This window comes from Sebastes fasciatus, chromosome 6, assembly GCF_043250625.1.
Source record: "Sebastes fasciatus isolate fSebFas1 chromosome 6, fSebFas1.pri, whole genome shotgun sequence".
NCBI lineage: Eukaryota > Metazoa > Chordata > Actinopteri > Perciformes > Sebastidae > Sebastes > Sebastes fasciatus.
In genome coordinates, this window is record NC_133800.1 from 5,712,474 (window position 1) to 5,732,804 (window position 20,331).

A 20,331-nucleotide genomic window follows, 5' to 3' on the forward strand; every position below is an offset into this window, starting at 1 on the left:
GTCATTGACCTACTGTTAATATAAAATTATTGATTAGTCATAAGACTTTCTTTTAACATCCTCTGGGATTAAACACAAATATCTTTGTATCTCATGTTGCACTTTACAGGTCAAATCACACTTAATTAGATCCCCCCAATTAGATCTCCACCTATTTGCACTGTGGTTATTTGTTGTATATATTTTTTGTACGTCTTATTGCAAGTATTTGTACATATTTCATATTTCTTATATTCTCAATTTCAAATTCTTAATTTTAGTACTTACTTATATATATATTGTTTTTTGACATATATTGTGTTTATATTGTAGCATTATGTACACATTGTTGCATTATTCTATTTTCTAACGTTTCTTTATGTTTATACAAGAGCGACTGTAATGCCCCAATTGCTCCCACGGTGATCAATAAAGTCTTTCTGATTCTGAAATCAAATTAAAGGTCTTATTGATAAAATTTTTATGTGGACGAATATTTAAAAAAATATAATTAATACATCCACAGGGCCTTTAGAAAGGTGTCGAATAAAAGTAAAAAAAAAAATGATCATGATTCTGAATAAATCATTTTAAAAATTTTGGCGGGTCCAAAATGAATGTTTTCAATAGTAAAACGACGTTGGTATCACGTGGTATCTCTGGGTCGTCAGTTAGTGTGGAAAAAACGGATAAATGGATTGACAGTAAGTGCCTGGCAATAGCTTGTTGTGAAGTAAATACAGTGGAACAGGGGAGGGAGAATGTGACATCTAGTGACTGAATGTTATCATCATTATCAATAGCACCTTTAAGTGAACATTTTTAAAAAATCACTTCACCACCACGACACAGTGGGTTACAATTTTAGTGCTAGCCTACTGTATGTTGACCAGATAAAGAAGCAAAACATTTTATGAAAAACATTATTCAGAGAGGGATCCTGCATAGTGTCAAAACACCTTTTAACCTGCAGGGAAACTGAAAATGTCACGACACTCTGACTTCTGCAATTTGCCCTTGCGCCGAGCTGATATTTTTGCTTGTAACTGTGCAGCCTTATTAGCCACAGCCTTCTCTCTCGTCTGTCTATTACCTCATTTTGCAGTTTCCCCAAAATAGAAAATGACAATAAATGACCTGACCTGAATGGAAAAACCCTTAATACACGCCAACCTTTCATTCTCACTTTTACAATCTGGATGACGAAGTGATTCTCTCAGCAGATGTCATTTAATGGCTATGTCGATTCTTCGCTTGGGTCTGCTGCCAGTGAGATATAACGTCAAGAGGTTAGAAAGCTCCTCATCCCTCAGTAGTCTATAAACCCAGCGGGGCAGCGGCAGCAGAAGGCCACTGTCACCTCTGGGGAGGAAGATAGCCTGCGCTTTATACAACCTAATGATTATTACCCCTTTATGAGCAGAGAAAGCACAAGACAGGTGCTTATCATTTACAAGCGCATTACAAACATCCCCGGGGATGAGTTCAATCATCATTACTTAACCCAGCGCTGAGGACAAGAGGCATCAGGAGAATAAGTCAGTGCAGCTGGTTTGACAGGCCAAGCAGCAGAGAGATACTGCATGAGTTTATGTGGACCGTAACAGGCGGTAAGGCGGATAATAGAGCAGTGAGACACTGGGTACTTCGGTGCTCTGATAAATGTGCTGCTATTAAAGGTGTACCCTCTACATGAGAACTCAACATTACTCATACTTATGTGCAAATACATTACGACAGATACTACAGATATTTTTAGATGTCAGATAAATATCGCGGGCAATACCGTTTTTTTTAGAAACATTATTTACACCATCAGAAGACACTAAATCCCATTTGCATACATGCAGACATGCATACAAACCTCTGGGGTAAACTCCAGGGTCCATGAAGGTTGCCATGCTGAAGTTGGCCAAGACGAACAGGAAGACCAAGCCATTGTAGAGAGGCACGGCGGGAGAGATCACCTTCGTCAACCAGGGGCACCTAGAGACACAGAGATTAGGATATTAGGTTAGTCACACACATTTAAACAGCATCACATTTTGATCATCAGAGGCATGTTCCTGTTCACCATGACATATTCAAATGCACTCTTTTAAAGGAGCCCCCTCATTCTGAGTCTTGGTTCTAAATTGAAGCAATAATCATAATCAGAAACATGATTACAGAGAGTAAATTAGAGCGAGGAAAACAGTGGATGCCAGAGCTTCTGACCTACAGAAAATAATACAACACTAAGGTAGCCAGCTTGAATCAATAATCCTAAAAGTACTGTAATTCTTTATAAACTGCCTGAACAACTGTGACTGAAGGCTTGATCCTTCTTTAGCAGGCCCTGTTTAAAGGAGATTAGAGTTTTGCAGGAATTTTTTTATTCACCTTTATTTATTCAGCAAAGGTTCACTGGGAGAAATGCTCTCTTTGAACGTGCTGACCACATTCACACTGGTTGGGGTTAAGGGCCTTGCTCAAGGGCACCTCAGTTGTGGTAATGAGGGAGGGGCAAGCACTGACCGGTGACCTTCTGGTCACAAGCTTTTCTAACCTCTAATCTAAGGCCACCACTGCCTGTATTTGGTCATAAACCAAAGTATTGGACATTTGATGAACTGTCATGAAAAGTTATCATTACAGTTATTATAATTCATCCTGAGGGGTACATGAATGTGTGTACCAAATTTCATAGAAATCCATCCAATAGTTATTGAGACATTTCGCTCAAAACCACAGACTGTATATAAGAGGTGGTCGTAGTCACCGTGACGTCACCCATTGGTTTGTGGACTGCCGTTTTGAAGCCTCGAGTTTGGCATTTTGGCCGTCGCCATCTTGTTTTTTTGCAACCAGAAGTGGGTGGAGCTAAGCGCAACCGAACTCTAAATAAGACGTTTTCAGGTGACCAAAAAAGTTATAATTAACTTTCATGAAGTGAAAACACACTATGAAAGGGTTAAAGATCTAAGATGAAAATACAGACAACTCCCAGACCAACTCCCAGTGGTAACAACCCGTCAATCACAAGGTTGTCACGCCCTAAATCATACCCTGCTTTATGGTCTATTTGACTCTAAATGGGACCATAATTTACTAAATGAACATCATGCTGTATTGAAGAAGACTTGAAACTAGCGATTGAGACCATAAACTCATGTTTACAATGTTTACTGAGGTAATAAATCAAGTGAGAAGTAGGCTCATTTTCTCATAGACTTCTATACAGTCAGACTTCTTTTTGCAACCAGAGGAGTCGCCCCCTGCTGGCTGTTAGAGAGACTGCAAGTTTAAGGCACTTCCTCATTGGCTTCACTTTTCAGAACCGTGGGTAACCCGCTGCTCACAACCCACAAATATCAACCTCAATGTGACGCAAGATGAGGAGTCAGGTATCATCAAAGTCTGTAGGATTCATCATCTGGGGACCTTGAATGTCTGCAAAAAATGTCATGGCAGTCCACCCTGTAGAGATGTTTCAGTCTGGACCAAAGTGATGGACCACAGACAGACATTGCCATCCCTATAGCCTTGCTGCTAGCATGTCTAAAAGTAAAGCTAACCAAACCTGGATGAGGTCTGATCAACTCTACTTGCATGAAAAAGCCTCCGTCTGAACTGTAGCTCAATCCATCACATGCATCTGATGTAACTCTTTACTGCGCCAGTAAATTACACCGATCACCTCAATGGAAACCTGTCAGGTCAGTCACCGAGAACCTCCTTTAAATTCCACCAACATTCTGCATCAAGATTGACCTTCTCCACTGGCCCGCAAGTCATAACTCAGTCAGCGCTGTGAAATATTCACCTGAATCCCACCCACAGCCCCGCTCAATCACCTGGACTCAAATGTCAAGACACTGCGTGTGCGTCCTAGGCTGTCTGTGTAGAGATGAAACACCCAGATGTGTCAACGCCTACGGTTACACGTACTGCAGATATCATGCAGGTCAGAGGCTCAGAGAGAATTTATGAATTAATAAAGCTTCTTGCAAGAGAGGGAGGAAGGTGTTTCACTTTCACTTGTGTTTCCAGCTCTCTTTTCCTGGCATATAATGACTAAAACACACCCACGCCCACTCATAGATACACACACTTTCACATACGAGCATGCTTCTCCAGATTATTCTGACGTCACAAAGTCAATTTCCTGGTTCCCCGTGCCCTGAGATCATCTTCAATCCATATCTCCTCTCCCGCTCCGCCGGCCCTCTTTTGCTTTGTTGAATTATTCAGAGCCGTGGCTGTAGGGAGCCGCTGACAGAGGATAGAGAGACGCAGGCGGGGGATGAGGTGGCCTCTCACGTGACCAGTCTGCGCTGGTCCACAGCTTTATGAGGGGCCCCAGTGTGGGTGTGATTAATTCTTCCAAGATATCACTGCACCATATCAGCTGGGGGCCCATTATAGTCGACTTCATTCACGTCACTTGAAAATGTAGCTCACATGTTCTTCAGTGAAGTACGACAAGCATATTATAAACTCATTAGAGGAAGAGATTCAATTAGACAATCACCAGGAAATCACACGCCGAGTGTTGTTTGTGATATTCTCATTATGAAGGCGTGGATGCAATGAGCCTATAATTATCTCATCTGTCTGATTATCAGCCACACAACAAACTACAACTGGAAAAAAAATATCTGTCACAAACTAAAAGGTTGGCAATTTAAAGAAGCAGTAGGCAGAATTTTTTTTGCATTGTTGGGCAAAAATGTCATAATAACCTTTCAGCATATTGTAATTCAAGTGTTCTGTGAGAAAACTAGACTTCTGCACCTCTTCATGGCTCTGTTTACAGGTTTTAGAAAATCTAGCCCTTGACGGGAGACTTTAACCAATCACAGGTCATTTCGTTGAGAGAGAGCGTTCCTATTGGCTGTTCATTCAACGGAGGCAGCTGTCAATCACTCGCAAATGCTCATTTTACAGCTAAACAGTACACTACAAAATGTTTCTGAAAACATTTTACGCGAGAAATAAGCATTACAGTAACAGAATATTGATTCATATTTGATCAGCGGTGCCTAGTTTAACCGTTTGATCGGAGTTCGCGAGTGATTGACAGCTGCTCAGAGACGGCAAGGCTCCAGCTCGGCTCTGATTGGTTGTTTTCCTCCAGTCTGTAAAATCTTGCAGATGCCGTTAGGAGCACCGGAGGACACAGAGGAACATGATTTTTTTCAGATTACCTGTCTCATGCACTACTGTCAGGATATAGTGACCGTTTTATAAAAACAACTTATTTTTAATCACATCTGCTCCAACCTGCCTACCCCAGCTTCAAGTGTTGGTGTTGCTTATTGTCTGTATACAGTTTATTGTATGGCACATATTTGCTTTTGCAAGATAACAACCTCAAAGCAGTACATTTCAGTGGATCTGCCGTTTACACAGAGGCCTGTAATGAGCGGTGCAGGGCTGTGTCATCACAGCTTTGGCAGCGAGCGGACAAGTTACAAAGGCTTAAAGGACTGATCAAAGAAAAGCAATAGCATGCAGCTCTACCGTCTTACAAAATCCTAAATTTACCTGTCAAAGGATCATGTGTTTTTGCCCACAGTGTGATATAGTTGAGCCAGAGAGAAGGGAAAAAAAACATGGAGTGCAGCTGACAGCAACCATTTTAGGAGTCTGGGAGCAGACAGTGTGGGAGGAAAATGTGACAGAGAAAGCCTGATTAGAGCCACAGACATTGGTTAATTGTGTGGGAGTAACAAATAACCACAGAGTGCTTATCAACACTGTTTACAAGCCACTTAAACTGCTTGTGTAACCATGATACTGTCAGAAAGATTGGACCAAGTTTATAAAGCTGAGGGGGGGGTTTTGCTGCCAAAAAGTGCAGTAATGGAATGAGTTTGGTTGAGTCCTAGCTGGCCAAAGTGGGAAAAAAAGGCCTTAGTTCTCTGTGGTAATTAAAATGCCTGCAAACAGGAGCTGGAGGAGTAATGAAGCGAGCACCCTCCAGCCAATCAGCATTTAAAAACGGCAGATCAAAAGCCCCTGAACATGCCCAGCACACTGTTGCAATAAAGATAACGCTGAGGACTAAAAGAGATGAAAATCACATCTCATCTCCTGGTTGAAATAAGGAAAAGAGCAAAGTAAGGACAAAGGATTAAAGAGGAATAATCCACAGCTTGCTCCTGAGGCTGGCAGAGCAACACACCGTCTCCTCTCTATCCTTAGTCGGATCAATACGAGGCAGACTGCTGGCACAGAGCACACCTTTCCACACAGCAGCCTTCACTTTGTCTTCATACATTAGCATTGTTAAAGTGGAAAATGAGTTTTGACTCTCGTTCTGCAGCTTTAGTTAAATATGACTCATGTTTTGGTGGACAATTTTTATCTAAAATGCCTTAGGTTGGCAATACAAGCTTCATGATTTAATGCGACTACAACAAAATGTACTCGATCAAAGCAATAGCAGCAAAGTATGACACTGCAGATTTTTCAGTCCAGTTATAAATGATTGCTAGAATATAAACATGAGTGAGACAGTATGTTAGGGCTGGGCAATATATCAATATTATATCGATACCATGATATGAGATTAGATATCATCTTAGATTTTGGATATCCTAAAATGGTAATATGGCATAAGTGATCACTAATGTGTGTCACTAATATCGCAAGACACAGTTCAATTTTTGCATTCTGAAATACTGCATTTACAAAAACTACATGTGTTTTTTAAAGCTGCACTAATCAATATTTTTTTATTAACAATGGATCAAATGACTACGCATAATGTGAAAGGAGTTGCTTGTAGTGATGAATCACCCGACTGCAAATCACCTCAACTCTACAGAACGTTTCAGCGTCTTTCAGCTCATTGTTTTGGTTTTACGGCTCATGACTTTATTGTTCTGGTTCAGTCTCACCGCTCTCATCGAGCCAGTTTCTACCAACAGCAGGCAGATAAACAAACCTAGCAACTAGCTGGTGAATATAGTGGCGCACTTAGAAGATTAAGAGCCATGTATTTCCATTGGGAGCCGGTGGAGACCAAAAACAGAGCTAAAAGGAGTGTTTAGGCTTACATTTGTCAGGTCTCCAGAAACATGACACTTTGCTAACAAATTAACCATAACAACTTTAGGATGTGATAATATGTCGATGATGTAGAGCTTGTTCCACTGGCCCGAAAAATAATAATAATAATACAGAATAAATAAATAAATGGATGTAGCTTCTGTTTATTTTTCCTTTCCTTCCTTTTCTGGTCAAGTTGTGTCCAGAACTGAGCAGTAAAAATCTATATTATGAAATATTCATGATAGATCACTTTAGCTGCAACCACCACAAACTGAGATTAGTTTCATCTAAACTGCAGCTGTAACTCACTCTAGGTTGTAAAGCGGCACTAGTTTCCCCCGTTCTGCATCTCTCTACTCTCGCGGGCCTCATCTCATTCGTGGATTACAACGATGCTGTATCCGATATCCACCCCTGGGACATAGTGAAATCATATAATACACACATCCACACACTTCATCCAGCATCAGCTTATGGACTGATAGACAGAATCTTAGCCTAAGGTATCCAATGGCCTTCTCAGTCACCCAATGCAGCAATAGGGGGCTCTGGTTGGGTATTAAGATTAGAGAAAACACCAGGCTTTCGGGTGATGATAACCCAGCTGTCCTTCAAAAAAAAAAAAAAAAAGCCTGGACACAAATCCTCAGCTGCCACCCTTTAAAAAACACAGGCTGGAGTGTGTTGATTAAACAAAATCTGGGTGGAACACTTTGAAACAAGCTCTCTAATCCCACCGCCCAAACCTACAGAGGGAGGAAACCACTCTGTGGTCTCTGTAATGTAATTAGGTGCTTGATGAAGAACGTAAAGCTTTTTAAGGTGGTAGGATTGGTCTGCGATAATCAATCACATCTACCCAGTGGTGGAATTTTCCGGCTACTTTCTACTTCTATTCCATAACATTTCAGAGGGAAATATTGTACTTTTTACTTCACTGCATTTATTCGACAGCTTTAGTTACTTTACAAATTGAGATTTTTGCATACAAAACATACAAAGAGCTTGTAACATTTTGATATGAGGTTTTGTTATAAAATTTAACTACCCAACATTATTAAGTATAACGATTAGTCGACTGGCAACTATACTAATACAAAGGGTGAAAAGAGGTGCTGCAGCACAGCCGGTTTGAGAAAAGTAAAGCGTTTTTTGAACAATAAAGCATGTAAACATGTTCTAGTAGAAACCCAACATACAAGTATGCACCTGAAAATAAAAAATAAATTTTCCTTATTATGCTTAAATACTCTTACTAACATTTTCAATGCAGGACTTTTACTTGTAACATCGTTTTTTTACAGTGTGGGATTAGTACATTTACTTAAGTAAAGGATACTGAGTACTTCCTCCACTACTGCATCAACCATGAAAACGCCGTCGCCATGCTCGCAACACACCACACACCCCAAAGTGATTTGACTACTCAAATCTGCCCGTCCTTCATTTGCCTGCTTTTGGATCGGAGCAGAAAAAGCAGCCTTTGAAGTTTCTCTTATCTGTCTTTTAGTAGCTCTGGGAGGAGGGTGTGGAGGGCAGAGTCTGAACTACCATCAAAGAGAAAACCAAGTCACTCCAGAGAACCTTTGGCACCGACACTCACCGGCAGCACCAGTCCAACATGAAGGTTCACCAAATGCCAGTCTTTGAGAATGAAGGGAGATGATGGACTAATATACACAATACTGTATGTGTCCAATTCATTCAGGTGTTGATTTGCTGCTCAAATCCGTTATTATGCCCGCAAATCCAACCGTTGTTTGCTTCATTGTTAAAGATTCAACATTTTTCATTCTCTTGTTGATTAACTGTTTTTATAGCCAATCTAGAAACACAATACCATGTATGACAATTAAAGGGGTACTCCACTTATTTAGTGCTCCACTTCCATAAAATTAAGGAACGCACAAAAGACAGATTGAAAAGAGAATGGTCACAATTGATGCAACAGAAGCCGAGATATTCTGACTTTTAGTCCCTAGTATGGGACAAGCTCCAAAAAAAGCTGGATCCCATAATGCAACCAATAGTATAATTTCATTAGACCCTCCCTGCCTGGCAAATGTCCATGTCTTTCAATGTCCACACTCTCAGTTTGTAATGCAGGCTTTCTGGTGTGAATTTAAAGTGTCCACTCCAACCCGAGATGACCCTGATGACATCAAACTCTGCTTTTCAGCCTGGTATTAATTTACAGTTTAAGGTGGTTGCCTAGGGTGCCACCTTCTGGGGGGCGCTGGTCGCCCTCTAAAAAAAATTAAATAATAAAAAAGAAAAAAACCGGTGGGCGCCCTTCCTCATTTTCTGCATTTAGGTAACAAATGAACAAATAAAGAAAGAAAGAAAGAAAGAAATACACTTTTCACACCTTTAACTCTCGTTGTAGTGAAACTGACTAAACACTTTTAAGCCAACAATATCAGGGACCAATTGTTTATTTATATTATAATAAATACAGTGAAAATAACATTCTTAATTTTTATTTAAAAAAACCATTGTGATGGAATTTTGCCTAAAGGGCAACAAAAGGGCTAGAGCCGGCCCTGAACCAATTTTAGAGGGAGAATAGGAGAGGAGGTAGATTATTAAAGTAAAATTAGAATCTAGATGAAAAGAAACAAATCCCTGTTCCCAGTTAACACCAGAGTTAGATAACAAACATCTGAGAATAGTGCTTAAAAGAATGCCGTTTGACTGACAACATATTTCAGTACAGGAGCGTATACTGCAGGAAACATTATCAGCTCGTCTTCGCATTCAAATGTTCAAGGTTAAAGATGTTTTCTCTATAGGAACAATACATAAGCTATTATCAACGCCTGTGAGCATGAATAACACCTATAACACTCAACAATGCTGCAGGACCACTGGGAGCACTTACAGTAATGTGTTCAGCACATGGTGAGACCACCATCCCATTGATTAGTTCATTAATGCTGAGCCCAGTTGGACGCACAGGGGTGGTCTGTTCTCCTGCAGACTGCCTGCTGAGACCCAGCGATCCTGAATCTGTTGCAAGGCTGGTGTGATTTCACCTTCCAGGAAGGGAATTTTCATTACGGGAAACAAATGGGAATTGTATTCTATAAGGAAATGCGGGTGAGGGTTTGATTATTAGGTTTTGGTCCTACCTGGTTCATACTCACTCTTGAAATTCTATCAAACCTATTTTACTCCTCGGAGGGATTCATGGCCACCAGCATCGCTCACTGCTAACTCCCCTGGGACCTGCCAATCTCTAACGCAAACACATCCCCAAGGCTCTGCATTCACACACACGTGGCATTTAGCATTCCACGCACAAACACACACAGCAGCAGGCCTGTTGTCAGTGCAGGTGATGGTGATGTTTGCTGGAGGCATTTGCTGGAGCAGAGCAGTTTGAGGCTGCACGGATTGACTGGGTATCATGAAATTCAGTTTCTCGAACCCTAAGTTATTCAGTAGGGATGGGTGTATTCAAACTGCACAGCAACACAATTTGAAGGCAGAATTGTATATTCACATTTAGTGTTTATTTCATTTCGTCTTTAGTAGGGCTGTCAATCGATTAAAATAGTTAATCACGATTAATCGCACATATTTTCTCCTTATAGGGAGATTTGTCAAGTATTTAATACTCTTATCAACATGGGAGTGGGCAAATATACTTGCTTTATGCAAATGTATGTATATAGTTATTTTTGGAAATCAGTTAACAACACAAAACAATGACAAATATAGTCCAGAAACCCTCACAGGTACTGCATTTAGCATAAAAAATATGCTCAAATCATAACATGGCAAACTGCAGCCCAACAGGCAACAACAGCTGTCAGTGTGTCAGTGTGCTGACTTGACTATGACTTGCCCCAAACTGCGTGTGATTATCATAAAGTGGGCATGTCTGTAAAGGGGAGACTCGTGGGTACCCATAGAACCCATTTTCATTCACATATCTTGAGGTCAGAGGTCAAGGGACCCCTTTGAAAATGACCATGGCAGTTTTTCCTCACCAAATTTAGCGCAAGTTTGGAGCGTTATTTAGCCTCTTTCGCAACAAGCTAGTATGACATGGTTGGTACTGATGGATTCCTTATGTTTTCTAGTTTCATATGATGCCAGTATCTTCACTGTAACTAAACTGAGCCCGCTACAACCTAAAAATCGCAAGTTGAGTTAAAGAAATTAGTGGTGTTAAAACAAATCTGCGTTATTATTGCGTTAACTTTGACAGCCCTAGTCTTTAATCTATAAAATGTCAGATGTCATAGTAAGTAATGGCCAGCACAAAGTTTCAGATTTCCACATCACACTTCTGTAAGTTGCTTACTGGACCACGATTGGCTTCTTAAACTCAGATTCAAGGTGAAACTATCTCCCTACAGCAGATAAATGTGGAAATAGCCTTCTAGTGTCGAACTAGAAGAAGGACTATGCATGACCAGACTTGCAAATTAATAAAAATTTTAGAGATTGGGAAACACGAAAACAAGCTGCACCACTTCTGCTGTTTATTGACGAGAGCTTCGAGGAACGGTTAAGACAACAGAGCAGAGGAGGAACCTGTGCAGCTGCAGGGTACCACTGTATTCCATCTGCATTTCAGCTCAGAGCCGATTTGCATATCCATAATCGCATAAGAGGTCCAGTCGAAATGAAATAAAATGCTTTGCCCCCACACGCTGCCCTTTTGTAATTTACATATTCATAACCCCGTTTTTGTGGTCTGTAGAAAAGAGGAAAGCAGGAAATCTATCCCGTGAAGAAAAACATTCCTATTTCCCTCAACCACAAATGCAGTTTAACCAGCTTACCGCAGTAAATTACATCACATTATAAATAAGCCCAGTGAGCACTGATACTATTACAAACACTGCCTGGCTCCGTACCGATGAGGCTCATGTTTAAATGAACTGTTTCATTCCAAAGATATATATTTACAGCTGATACATAATATACCTCTTTCAGCTCAAGAAATCAATTGAAAATCTAAAATAAAATTTCAAAAATGCGTGATGAGTGAGATCATCATTACATTATGTGGTTTAGGATAACAACATTTCATTCATATTCCCTGCAGTTTCCTATTAATGTAGGCATTTAGTGTGAGCAGATGTCACATATTGCAAATATGGATCTCACTTAGTGATAAAACAAATATTTCCATATGGAAGAGGAATGAATTAGTGTGTGTGTGTGTGTGTCAAGGGAAGGGAGTTAGTGTCACCTTTCTTCCCTCTATCCTCCTACTCACTGTCTGTAGTATTAAAAGAAAATACACTCACACACACACTTCCCGTATATTTCCCCGATAAGTAATCCACCAAAGCACAAATCTCACACACTCCCAAAATGTCCTCACACATTCCAGTAAACCTCCAACAACGTCTGTGCTCATAATCCAATAAAACAATTGTCAATCACTTTTCCTGATGAAAAACACTTTGCACTGACATGTGTCCATAAACTGGCACAACAAACACGCCCATATGTGCATGCATTCACAAACACAGTGTGTTGTGTGGGCTGGAGTGTAGTGTAATCTCCCCCCAAGGGGTGATGACACAATGTCCTGCCAGTCTTTCAGGCTCCCCGTGGGAAACTGGAAACCAGTGCAGTGCCATGGGTCAGTTGGAATAAATAAGGTTTATGGGGCCAAAGACACTGAGGCTTAACTAGGCGAGTACAGTAAATATCTGTGGGTATTTAGACCACAGTAGCGAGGACGGTCAGCTCTGCCGATGCAACTGTTGCCGGTGTGTGCGTGCTAAGCTCTGTCAGTTTGCAATATGCATGTAACCCAATCTGGATATTGGCTTTTGTGGGGGAGGAATTCAGGTAACATGGTTGCCCCTTGCTTCAGACAACCATTGGGGCTGCTCACTCAGTTGCCAGGCTGATGTGTACGGAGGGAAAGTAATGCCTGCCAAAGTTGGCTTGCCCTGTGTCACATTCCCAGCCACTCTTCTTCTAAGCCCCGAGCACTGCCGCCTGCATGTGTGGCCGCTGTCAGGAGCTTCAAGAGTTATGACGCAAAGAGGCGACAGACAGAGTCGCCTTCAGGTCCGCTTCGGCCATTAGCCTGTTTTCAGGTAATTGGGTGCTGGACATTAGTGTTGTACAGTAAATGCAACAGAGACAATGAATAGCATTCAACTAACAGTTGCAGTAAAAACCCTACACTAGCACAGCAAAATTCATCCACTATGTTCTCGAAATATGGGCTCTAGAAGTAGATGTTAATGCATTTTACATCAACATCCAAAATCAAGCATGAACCATGACTTGACGACCAGTAGTGAACCACCTCCATGACAACAGAGCAAACTCCGTTTATGGATGAAGGTCTCTGGAAAAAGCTACTAAGGCGCATTGATTAGAAAAGTACTGTTCCCAAGGTAAAGAATGAGCTTTCCCTCTCCAACAAATGACCACATCTAACAATAAGAAGACTCAATTCCTGTTTCAAGTCCTCGTTTCTTATCCAACACATCTATCTGACGGAGGCCAGCCGGTGTAGGCCTCCTTCTCAGCCAAAGCAAAGGGCAACGATGCCAAATTCTGCTCTACCAGCACCCGGCCGGTGAAGACTCAGCAGTTCTAGGAAGAAAGAGAGATAAGAGGAACTGAGCTGAAACCTGAGGAGGTACTCCAGAAATACAGCAGACAGTGGACAGAGAGACACAAACACACAGAATTTAAAAGTCAAACAAACACAAAGCCCTGACGCAGACAAGTCGTTGACCTTAATGCCCATGCCTTAATGCACAATGGCCCTTCACCAACAATTCTGACTGTTGTGGCTATTTATCTGCAAGCGCCATCTGCAAGCTGCCTCCATCCACACCAGTGAGGTCAGTCCAATTCTCTTCTCTTCCTGCAGGAAGCCTCGGTTGAGCCGGGACTGGACGAGCACACAAACACACACGCACAAGCTGCTCTCCAGAGAACAGAGCAATCCTCTCGGTCTACAGCAGACACAATGAGGAGATTTTAATGTGGGATATGATGCACATTAAGACCTGCCTTGTGATTCGGGTTAGACTAATGAGGGTTTTTCACGGCCAGAACTGCAAGGAGCTGATGATAACTGGTCTGAGGTAACACAGGGTAAGTAAAACTTTGATTGGAACTTGGATAAATTAAGATCTCACACACACACACACACACACACATACACACATTTACGCCAAGCTATGTATAATCATGTTGCATCTCGGCGGGTAGTGTTGGCAGTCACTGGTGGAATACTAGCCTTCTGGTCCCGGTGAGATTTACAGTACAACACTCACACACCTTTCCAAAAACCACTGATTAAATGGGATAAGCAAACTGTCGTTTTCACAACTCAAGCATGCCCTTTCTGCTAATCCACGTAACCCCATAACTAACCAATACAATGTACAACACAATGGAAGTCACTATGTAAACAGACCACAGCTACTTTTATGAGTAATGGCAATAATAATGTATTTTCACATTCAGAAAAAATCGTCCTCACAGCACACAATCCATCACAAAGGCTGCCGAGTCATGCTGAACCGCTGATGCAGCCGATGTCAAGCCATAGCCAATTCTGGTTGTATTTTAAATCCACTTCTTGTTGCCGGATGCTTGTCTGCCCCTGCAGAGCCCATCAACCTAATGAACTGTTCATCAATCAGCTTAATGTACACACACACGGGCCCTGGCTGGTACAAAGGTTGGCAGAGATGGATGGCACAAGACTCGACTGGTAATAAAACAAAAAGGGAGATGTCGACGCATATTCCCCCTCCCGTGCAGCCGAAGCTTCGAGACAGATACCAGCAGACAGAGAGGGCTGGGGATCATTCCGGATAGATGCAACTTGTGAGGCAACAACTGCCAGATATTGTCAAAGAGTGATAAAATGCACCTATGGAGCAGTCAGAAAAGAAACAAAGCCTTATATTGCATGTTTTTTCTGCTAATGATAAATACAAGAAGGCCACCTTGCAGTCATGTTCAAGGTCCACAGCTTTCAGGCATCACTGGCTAAACCATTCCTAAGCTTTCCAGGTGCCTGATACAAAAGCTACGTTTGTTTAATGTGCATTATTTAATCGGGTACAGATCATTTCATTACTAATGAATGAACTAGCTATTAAGCAAAGTCTCAGAAACTAAAAAAAAAAAAATCATTATCACGATGGAAACAAAGAGGAGTAAAACTGTTGCTGTTAAAGTGTCAGCGTTCTTATTTTTGGTAACATCAGTGAAGGAAAGACAAACTAGTTTACCCTGTAATTTGGAACTAGGGCCGTTTAAAGCAAGTAATTTTGCTGAGCAGCTGCCACTGCAGCCTCAATGTCAACAATAAAATGTAGTGTAACAGTAGCACAAGTAGAGAAGAGTTACAAAGACAGTAAACTGACACAGTTGTGCCAGTCATACAGCAATAGCTACCTAAGGTTTGCTGAAAACACACTGTGAAAGGGTTAAAGTTGTAAGATGAAAACGAGGATAACTCCCAGACTGGACAACGCCGTGGTAGTGACCTGACAATCTGCTTCATTGTGTATTTGACTCTAAATGGGACCATAATTTACTAAATGAACATCATGCTGTATTGAAGAAGACTTGAAACTAGCGATTGAGACCATAAACTCATGTTTACAATATTTACTGAGGTAATAAATCAAGAGAGAAGTAGGCTCATTTTCTCATAGACTTCTATACAATCAGACTTCTTTTTGCAACCAGAGGAGTCGCCCCCTGCTGGCTGTTAGAAAGAATGCAAGTTTAAGGCACTGGCTTCACCTCTCAGACCTGGAGGTAGCCCACTGGTTTGTGTTAGCTGATGTTCAGTTCCACCATAGGTGACAGTAACCTTCACTGGTTTGAGTGAGTCATACCATCAGAAACAGCTACTATTCTGATCAGAGCAGGGCCGAACCCAGAGCCCAGACGTCACTGCTGTCATGCCAGACAGACACACTGACCAAACCATGAAGCCAGCAGAGCCGTCAGAAACAAAGCAACGCTCTGGCTTTTAGCATCATTATTCAACATGCTCAACAAGCATCGTAAAGCCAGAACACACCCTCCCTTCTGACTTTTTTTTTGTTTCCAGTAGAACATGTGTTTCAGCCAAACAGCTAATGCTCCAACTATTTTGTAACTTGGCTCACCTATACCTCGCATTATAAATGAATACTGGAGAAAATATTTTGAACTTCACTAGCAGTGGGAGCGGTTAAATATCAGTCAAGTCCAGCCTTGCAGTAAACTTAGATAATCGAATTAACTAATCCACTGCAACAGTAAGTTAAATACACCCAGACACACCCAGTTAATATTAAGATCATTCCTCACACACACACACACACACACACACACACACACACACAACACAACTGAAATCCCCTTCTTTCAGGTCCAACACAATCTCCAGGCTTGACACTTCGGGCTTTTTCATTTGGAGGGATTTGGCCTTCAGCTCACCTCTAACAGATTTGACATCATGGTAAAAAGCCATTATTGGACTTTCCCTAAAGACAATATGGGATATTCAGAGTTGGAATATGAAATTCTTAATCCTAAGCGATTGTCCATATGCAGCTCATAATGCTGCACTTTCCAATTCAATACAGCCGCTGACAGATGTGGAAAGAGATTGAAAACGCAGTCGGATTGAATATATATTTAGCACTAAATACCATGGTGCACTGTGAGGGAGGCTGGGGCAGTGTTGCTGCCTGCTGCGCAATACTGACAAACAGTTTGCTGAATATTACAAATGTGATATTAAAATTGAAACACAAAGGGACATCTCTTTCCATATATTATTTTCTTAAGAATGCTCTGAAAATGTCTCAGTGTGTGTAAAATATTCAACATTGGTTTACATAAAATAAGAGACCGACACTTTATAGAGAGAGGTTGCGTGCAGCACAAGAAGCCTTTGTTCAGGAAACTGGGTGAAACACTGCTGCCTCACAGGACTTTCAAAGTGAAGTAGATGATTCCCTCCCCTCCCTCTCATTTACAGTATGGTGCATGTGTTCCATGTGTAGTGCATGGCCTCGGACTCTGAAGGGAGGATTCTGTGGCGTGGTGGTGGGCTCCATAATAGCCTGGCCTCCACAGCAGCCCACATGCCATCATGACAGACTAGGCCTGGGACTAGTCCCGCTCTCCCACCACTGATGTCCAGATGTGCTCCCCGGTGGGTCTTGATCTGCTGCCTGTACCATTGTACTGTAGGTGGAAAATAGCTACGGTTAGCGTAGGAGTGCATGTGTGCATTTCATTGGGAAGGTGCTAGCTGAAGCCTTGTGACCATTAGTAGGTATATTTTGTAAATGACCTGTGAGCTCACGGCATAAACTGTATATAACGATGAACGACATGACAGCTCCCCAAAAGTGAAGCCAAAACATCTTGATCGCCCCCTGGTGGCTGGCTGCAGTTTAGATCATAAACCCCGGCCCCTTTATGTTAGTGGGATGGGACATGGGCCAAAATAAATGTCAAAGTACACTTAAAATATTTTTTGTCATTTCAGGTAGTTCTCATCACGCTGGTGTATGTTCAAGTGTTCACTTTTCTGATAACTTTGGTTTTAATTAGTTATTTGATGCTACAAAAAGGGGGTGAGACGTCATGATTGACAGTTGTGATTCTCTCTCGCGAGCAAGTTGCAGCTATGCTCGGCGCGTGTTTGGGTCGCCCCCCCCCCCGTTCTGACTCTGGCTCCAAATGATGTAAAATGATGCCAATCAGGTGGTTCTTTGCAGTAAGTATACTGGGTAGAAATGAATGTGGTAATGATTTGTTTGTGCCAAAATACAAGCAGCAACTTTAAATTCACTCCACTGAAAATGTAAATTGGGTGAAAACAGAGCTTCAAAGGTTTAAACAGGAGAATTGAATTAAATCAGAGCATCTTTGGATTTGAGAAGCTTTTTTCAGTGCAGAAAACACCCCAAACCCATCTTGGGACCTTTCAATAGAATCTTCTTCCTGAATATTGCGTGGATTTACCATGAATTAACCCCATCCCCAGTGTCTTTGTGTCTGCACTGTATTGATGTATGTGCTGAACAGGCGTGAAGAATTTGCAGGAGGACAAAATGTCCTTCACTTCAAGCTCCGTCCCCCTCCCTTCTTCCCTTCCTCAGTTGTTCCTCTTCATCCATCATGAGCCCCGGAGCGGAGGCAGGTGCTTTCACTAAACCTCCCTGAAGAGCTCGTCCCCTCCTCCTCCTCCTCCTCCTCCTCTTCTTCTTCCTCCTCCAACCCTCTCTTTCTCCTCCTCCATCTCCGTCTCCACGCCTCCCACCTCTCTCCTCTCTCCTACCGAAAGGAACTCATCAGTGGCCCCTTCACATCTGCACGAATCTTAATTGTATATTGTCAAACGAGGATTTTTTTTATCCAGCAAGGGAGGTGATCTAGATCAGCTGGGGGACCGCAGGGAGGCTGAGCACGAGCACACGCACACTTTTTCAAATGAAAGAGCCCGCATGAACACATTTGCTCATAGATGAATGGGCAAAACCCTGCAAACCAAATATACAGTATGGAACAGCATGCTCGCACATATTCATTCACAGAGGCTCAGAGAGAGAGAGAGAGAGAGAGAGCGGGATGGGAAACCTCTGAGGAGATGGAGTATGGCAGCTCTGTGATATCATAGTTCCTTCTCTGTTTGGATAGCTGCGGGGTTTGGGATGAAATGTGACTGTCTGCTGGTCCTTTTGCAACCTTTCTAAAAGCACAGAAGACACACCAATATGATCTGCACCAGCAGGCCGCAATCATGACACGTCACTACGGGCCGGGGCTCCACGTCCTACATGCTGCAGAGGGAACAAAGACTCCCATTGATTTTCCGCGCTGCAACAAGACAAGACAATGATTCCTTTTAGCAACAGAGGCTGGCAGCACTGGGCAGAATCCCACCAGTGTTCTCTGGGAACTTGGGAACAAAGAGAGGGACAGGCAGAAGGGTGGGAGGGTCAACAAACCGGGCTGACCTGTCGTCAATGCGAGCTCTGTGGCTCCTGCATACAGCAAGTCACAGCACAGAACAGCATGACGGCACATACATGACTGGGCACATTCAAGCCAACACAGAACGCTCGCATAATTGATATTACAGCAGCGTTAGCGTTTTACGTAGAGCGTCAATATGTTCCTTCACATGAAGTGCCAATTCACACGCCACTGCCCAGCGGGCCTCGCTTAGTTGGCAAATGTGTTGCCAGTGGACAGATGTAAATATAGGTCGCTGACGTTAAACGCTCACAGGGACAGTTACAGCGTCCTACTGGCTCTGCCGCCCCACCAAAAAAAAGGGCTTCTCTTGTGACGCAGACTCAATCGAGCGTCCATTCTTTCTAAGGGAGCATTTATAAACCTGCTGACTGAAACATAAGAGGGATGGACAGCAGTTAGAAGAGCTCGGGCTAAAAATGTGCCACAGAGGTGGCACGCAACATACAGGGACTGCACAACCACTGTTGCACAACCGATTATTGCATGTGCAAGTGGTTAGCTGATTTTTGGGAGGGTGGAGTTCAAGGGTTGGAGAGGCTAAATACCTGGTCATACCAGATCAGATGTACCAAAGTCTGACAACAAGAGACAAATAACTTCAGGTACAAAGCTATTGACTGTTTGTTGGGACTGTCCAACCATCACTTACAGCTGCAACCATAACAAGGCATAGCAGGCCTGACAAGCTTTGGATTTATCCACATGCCCATGCAGCCCCCATGCGGCTCTGTGAGATAAATACTCTGTACACTTAAAGTTTGTAGGATGGTGTTTTCTTTTTTTGGAAACACAAGAGCAAAAGTGTAAGGAATGGATTAAACACCATGGGCAACTCCAGGGTCTGAAAAGTGAAGCCAATGCAGAAGTGCCTTAAACCAGCATTCTTTCTAACAGCCAGCAGGGGGCGACTCCTCTGGTTGCAAAAAAGAAGTCTGATTGTATAGAAGTCTTTGAGAAAATGAGCTTACTTTTCACTTGATTTATTACCTCAGTAAACACTGTAAACATGAATTTATGGTCTCAAATTAGTAGTCGCTGGTCAGAAATTTGAAGCCTAATTTTTTTTTGTCTACATCTGTCTGAGCTCTTTTCAAAAAGTAGCTACTACGGTAGGAATATTCAGTGGTGAATCTGCCACTGATATCAGTGTAAACTACATGTCGTGTGCCATGCTAGCTACGATGGAGAGCATGATGGGCAAAGCACCAGTAACTAACAGCAGCTTAGTGAACGGTCAATTAGATATATTCTATTGAACCAACTACTGACTGTTTAAACACAGCAGGAACAATACTTAGGACTGAT

The 20,331-nt window shown here is 42.2% G+C and overlaps 1 protein-coding gene across 3 annotated transcripts in view; it reads right to left on the minus strand.

The window, feature by feature from the left end:
* Positions 1-20,331, minus strand: part of zdhhc8b (zDHHC palmitoyltransferase 8b) — an 81,607-nt gene that overhangs the window by 19,747 nt on the left and 41,529 nt on the right. For all 3 annotated transcript variants that reach the window (XM_074637309.1, XM_074637307.1, XM_074637310.1), the window contains exon 2: positions 1,844-1,965. In XM_074637309.1, the coding sequence (XP_074493410.1) occupies positions 1,844-1,965 (122 nt within the window). The remainder of the gene's footprint in view (positions 1-1,843; positions 1,966-20,331) is intronic.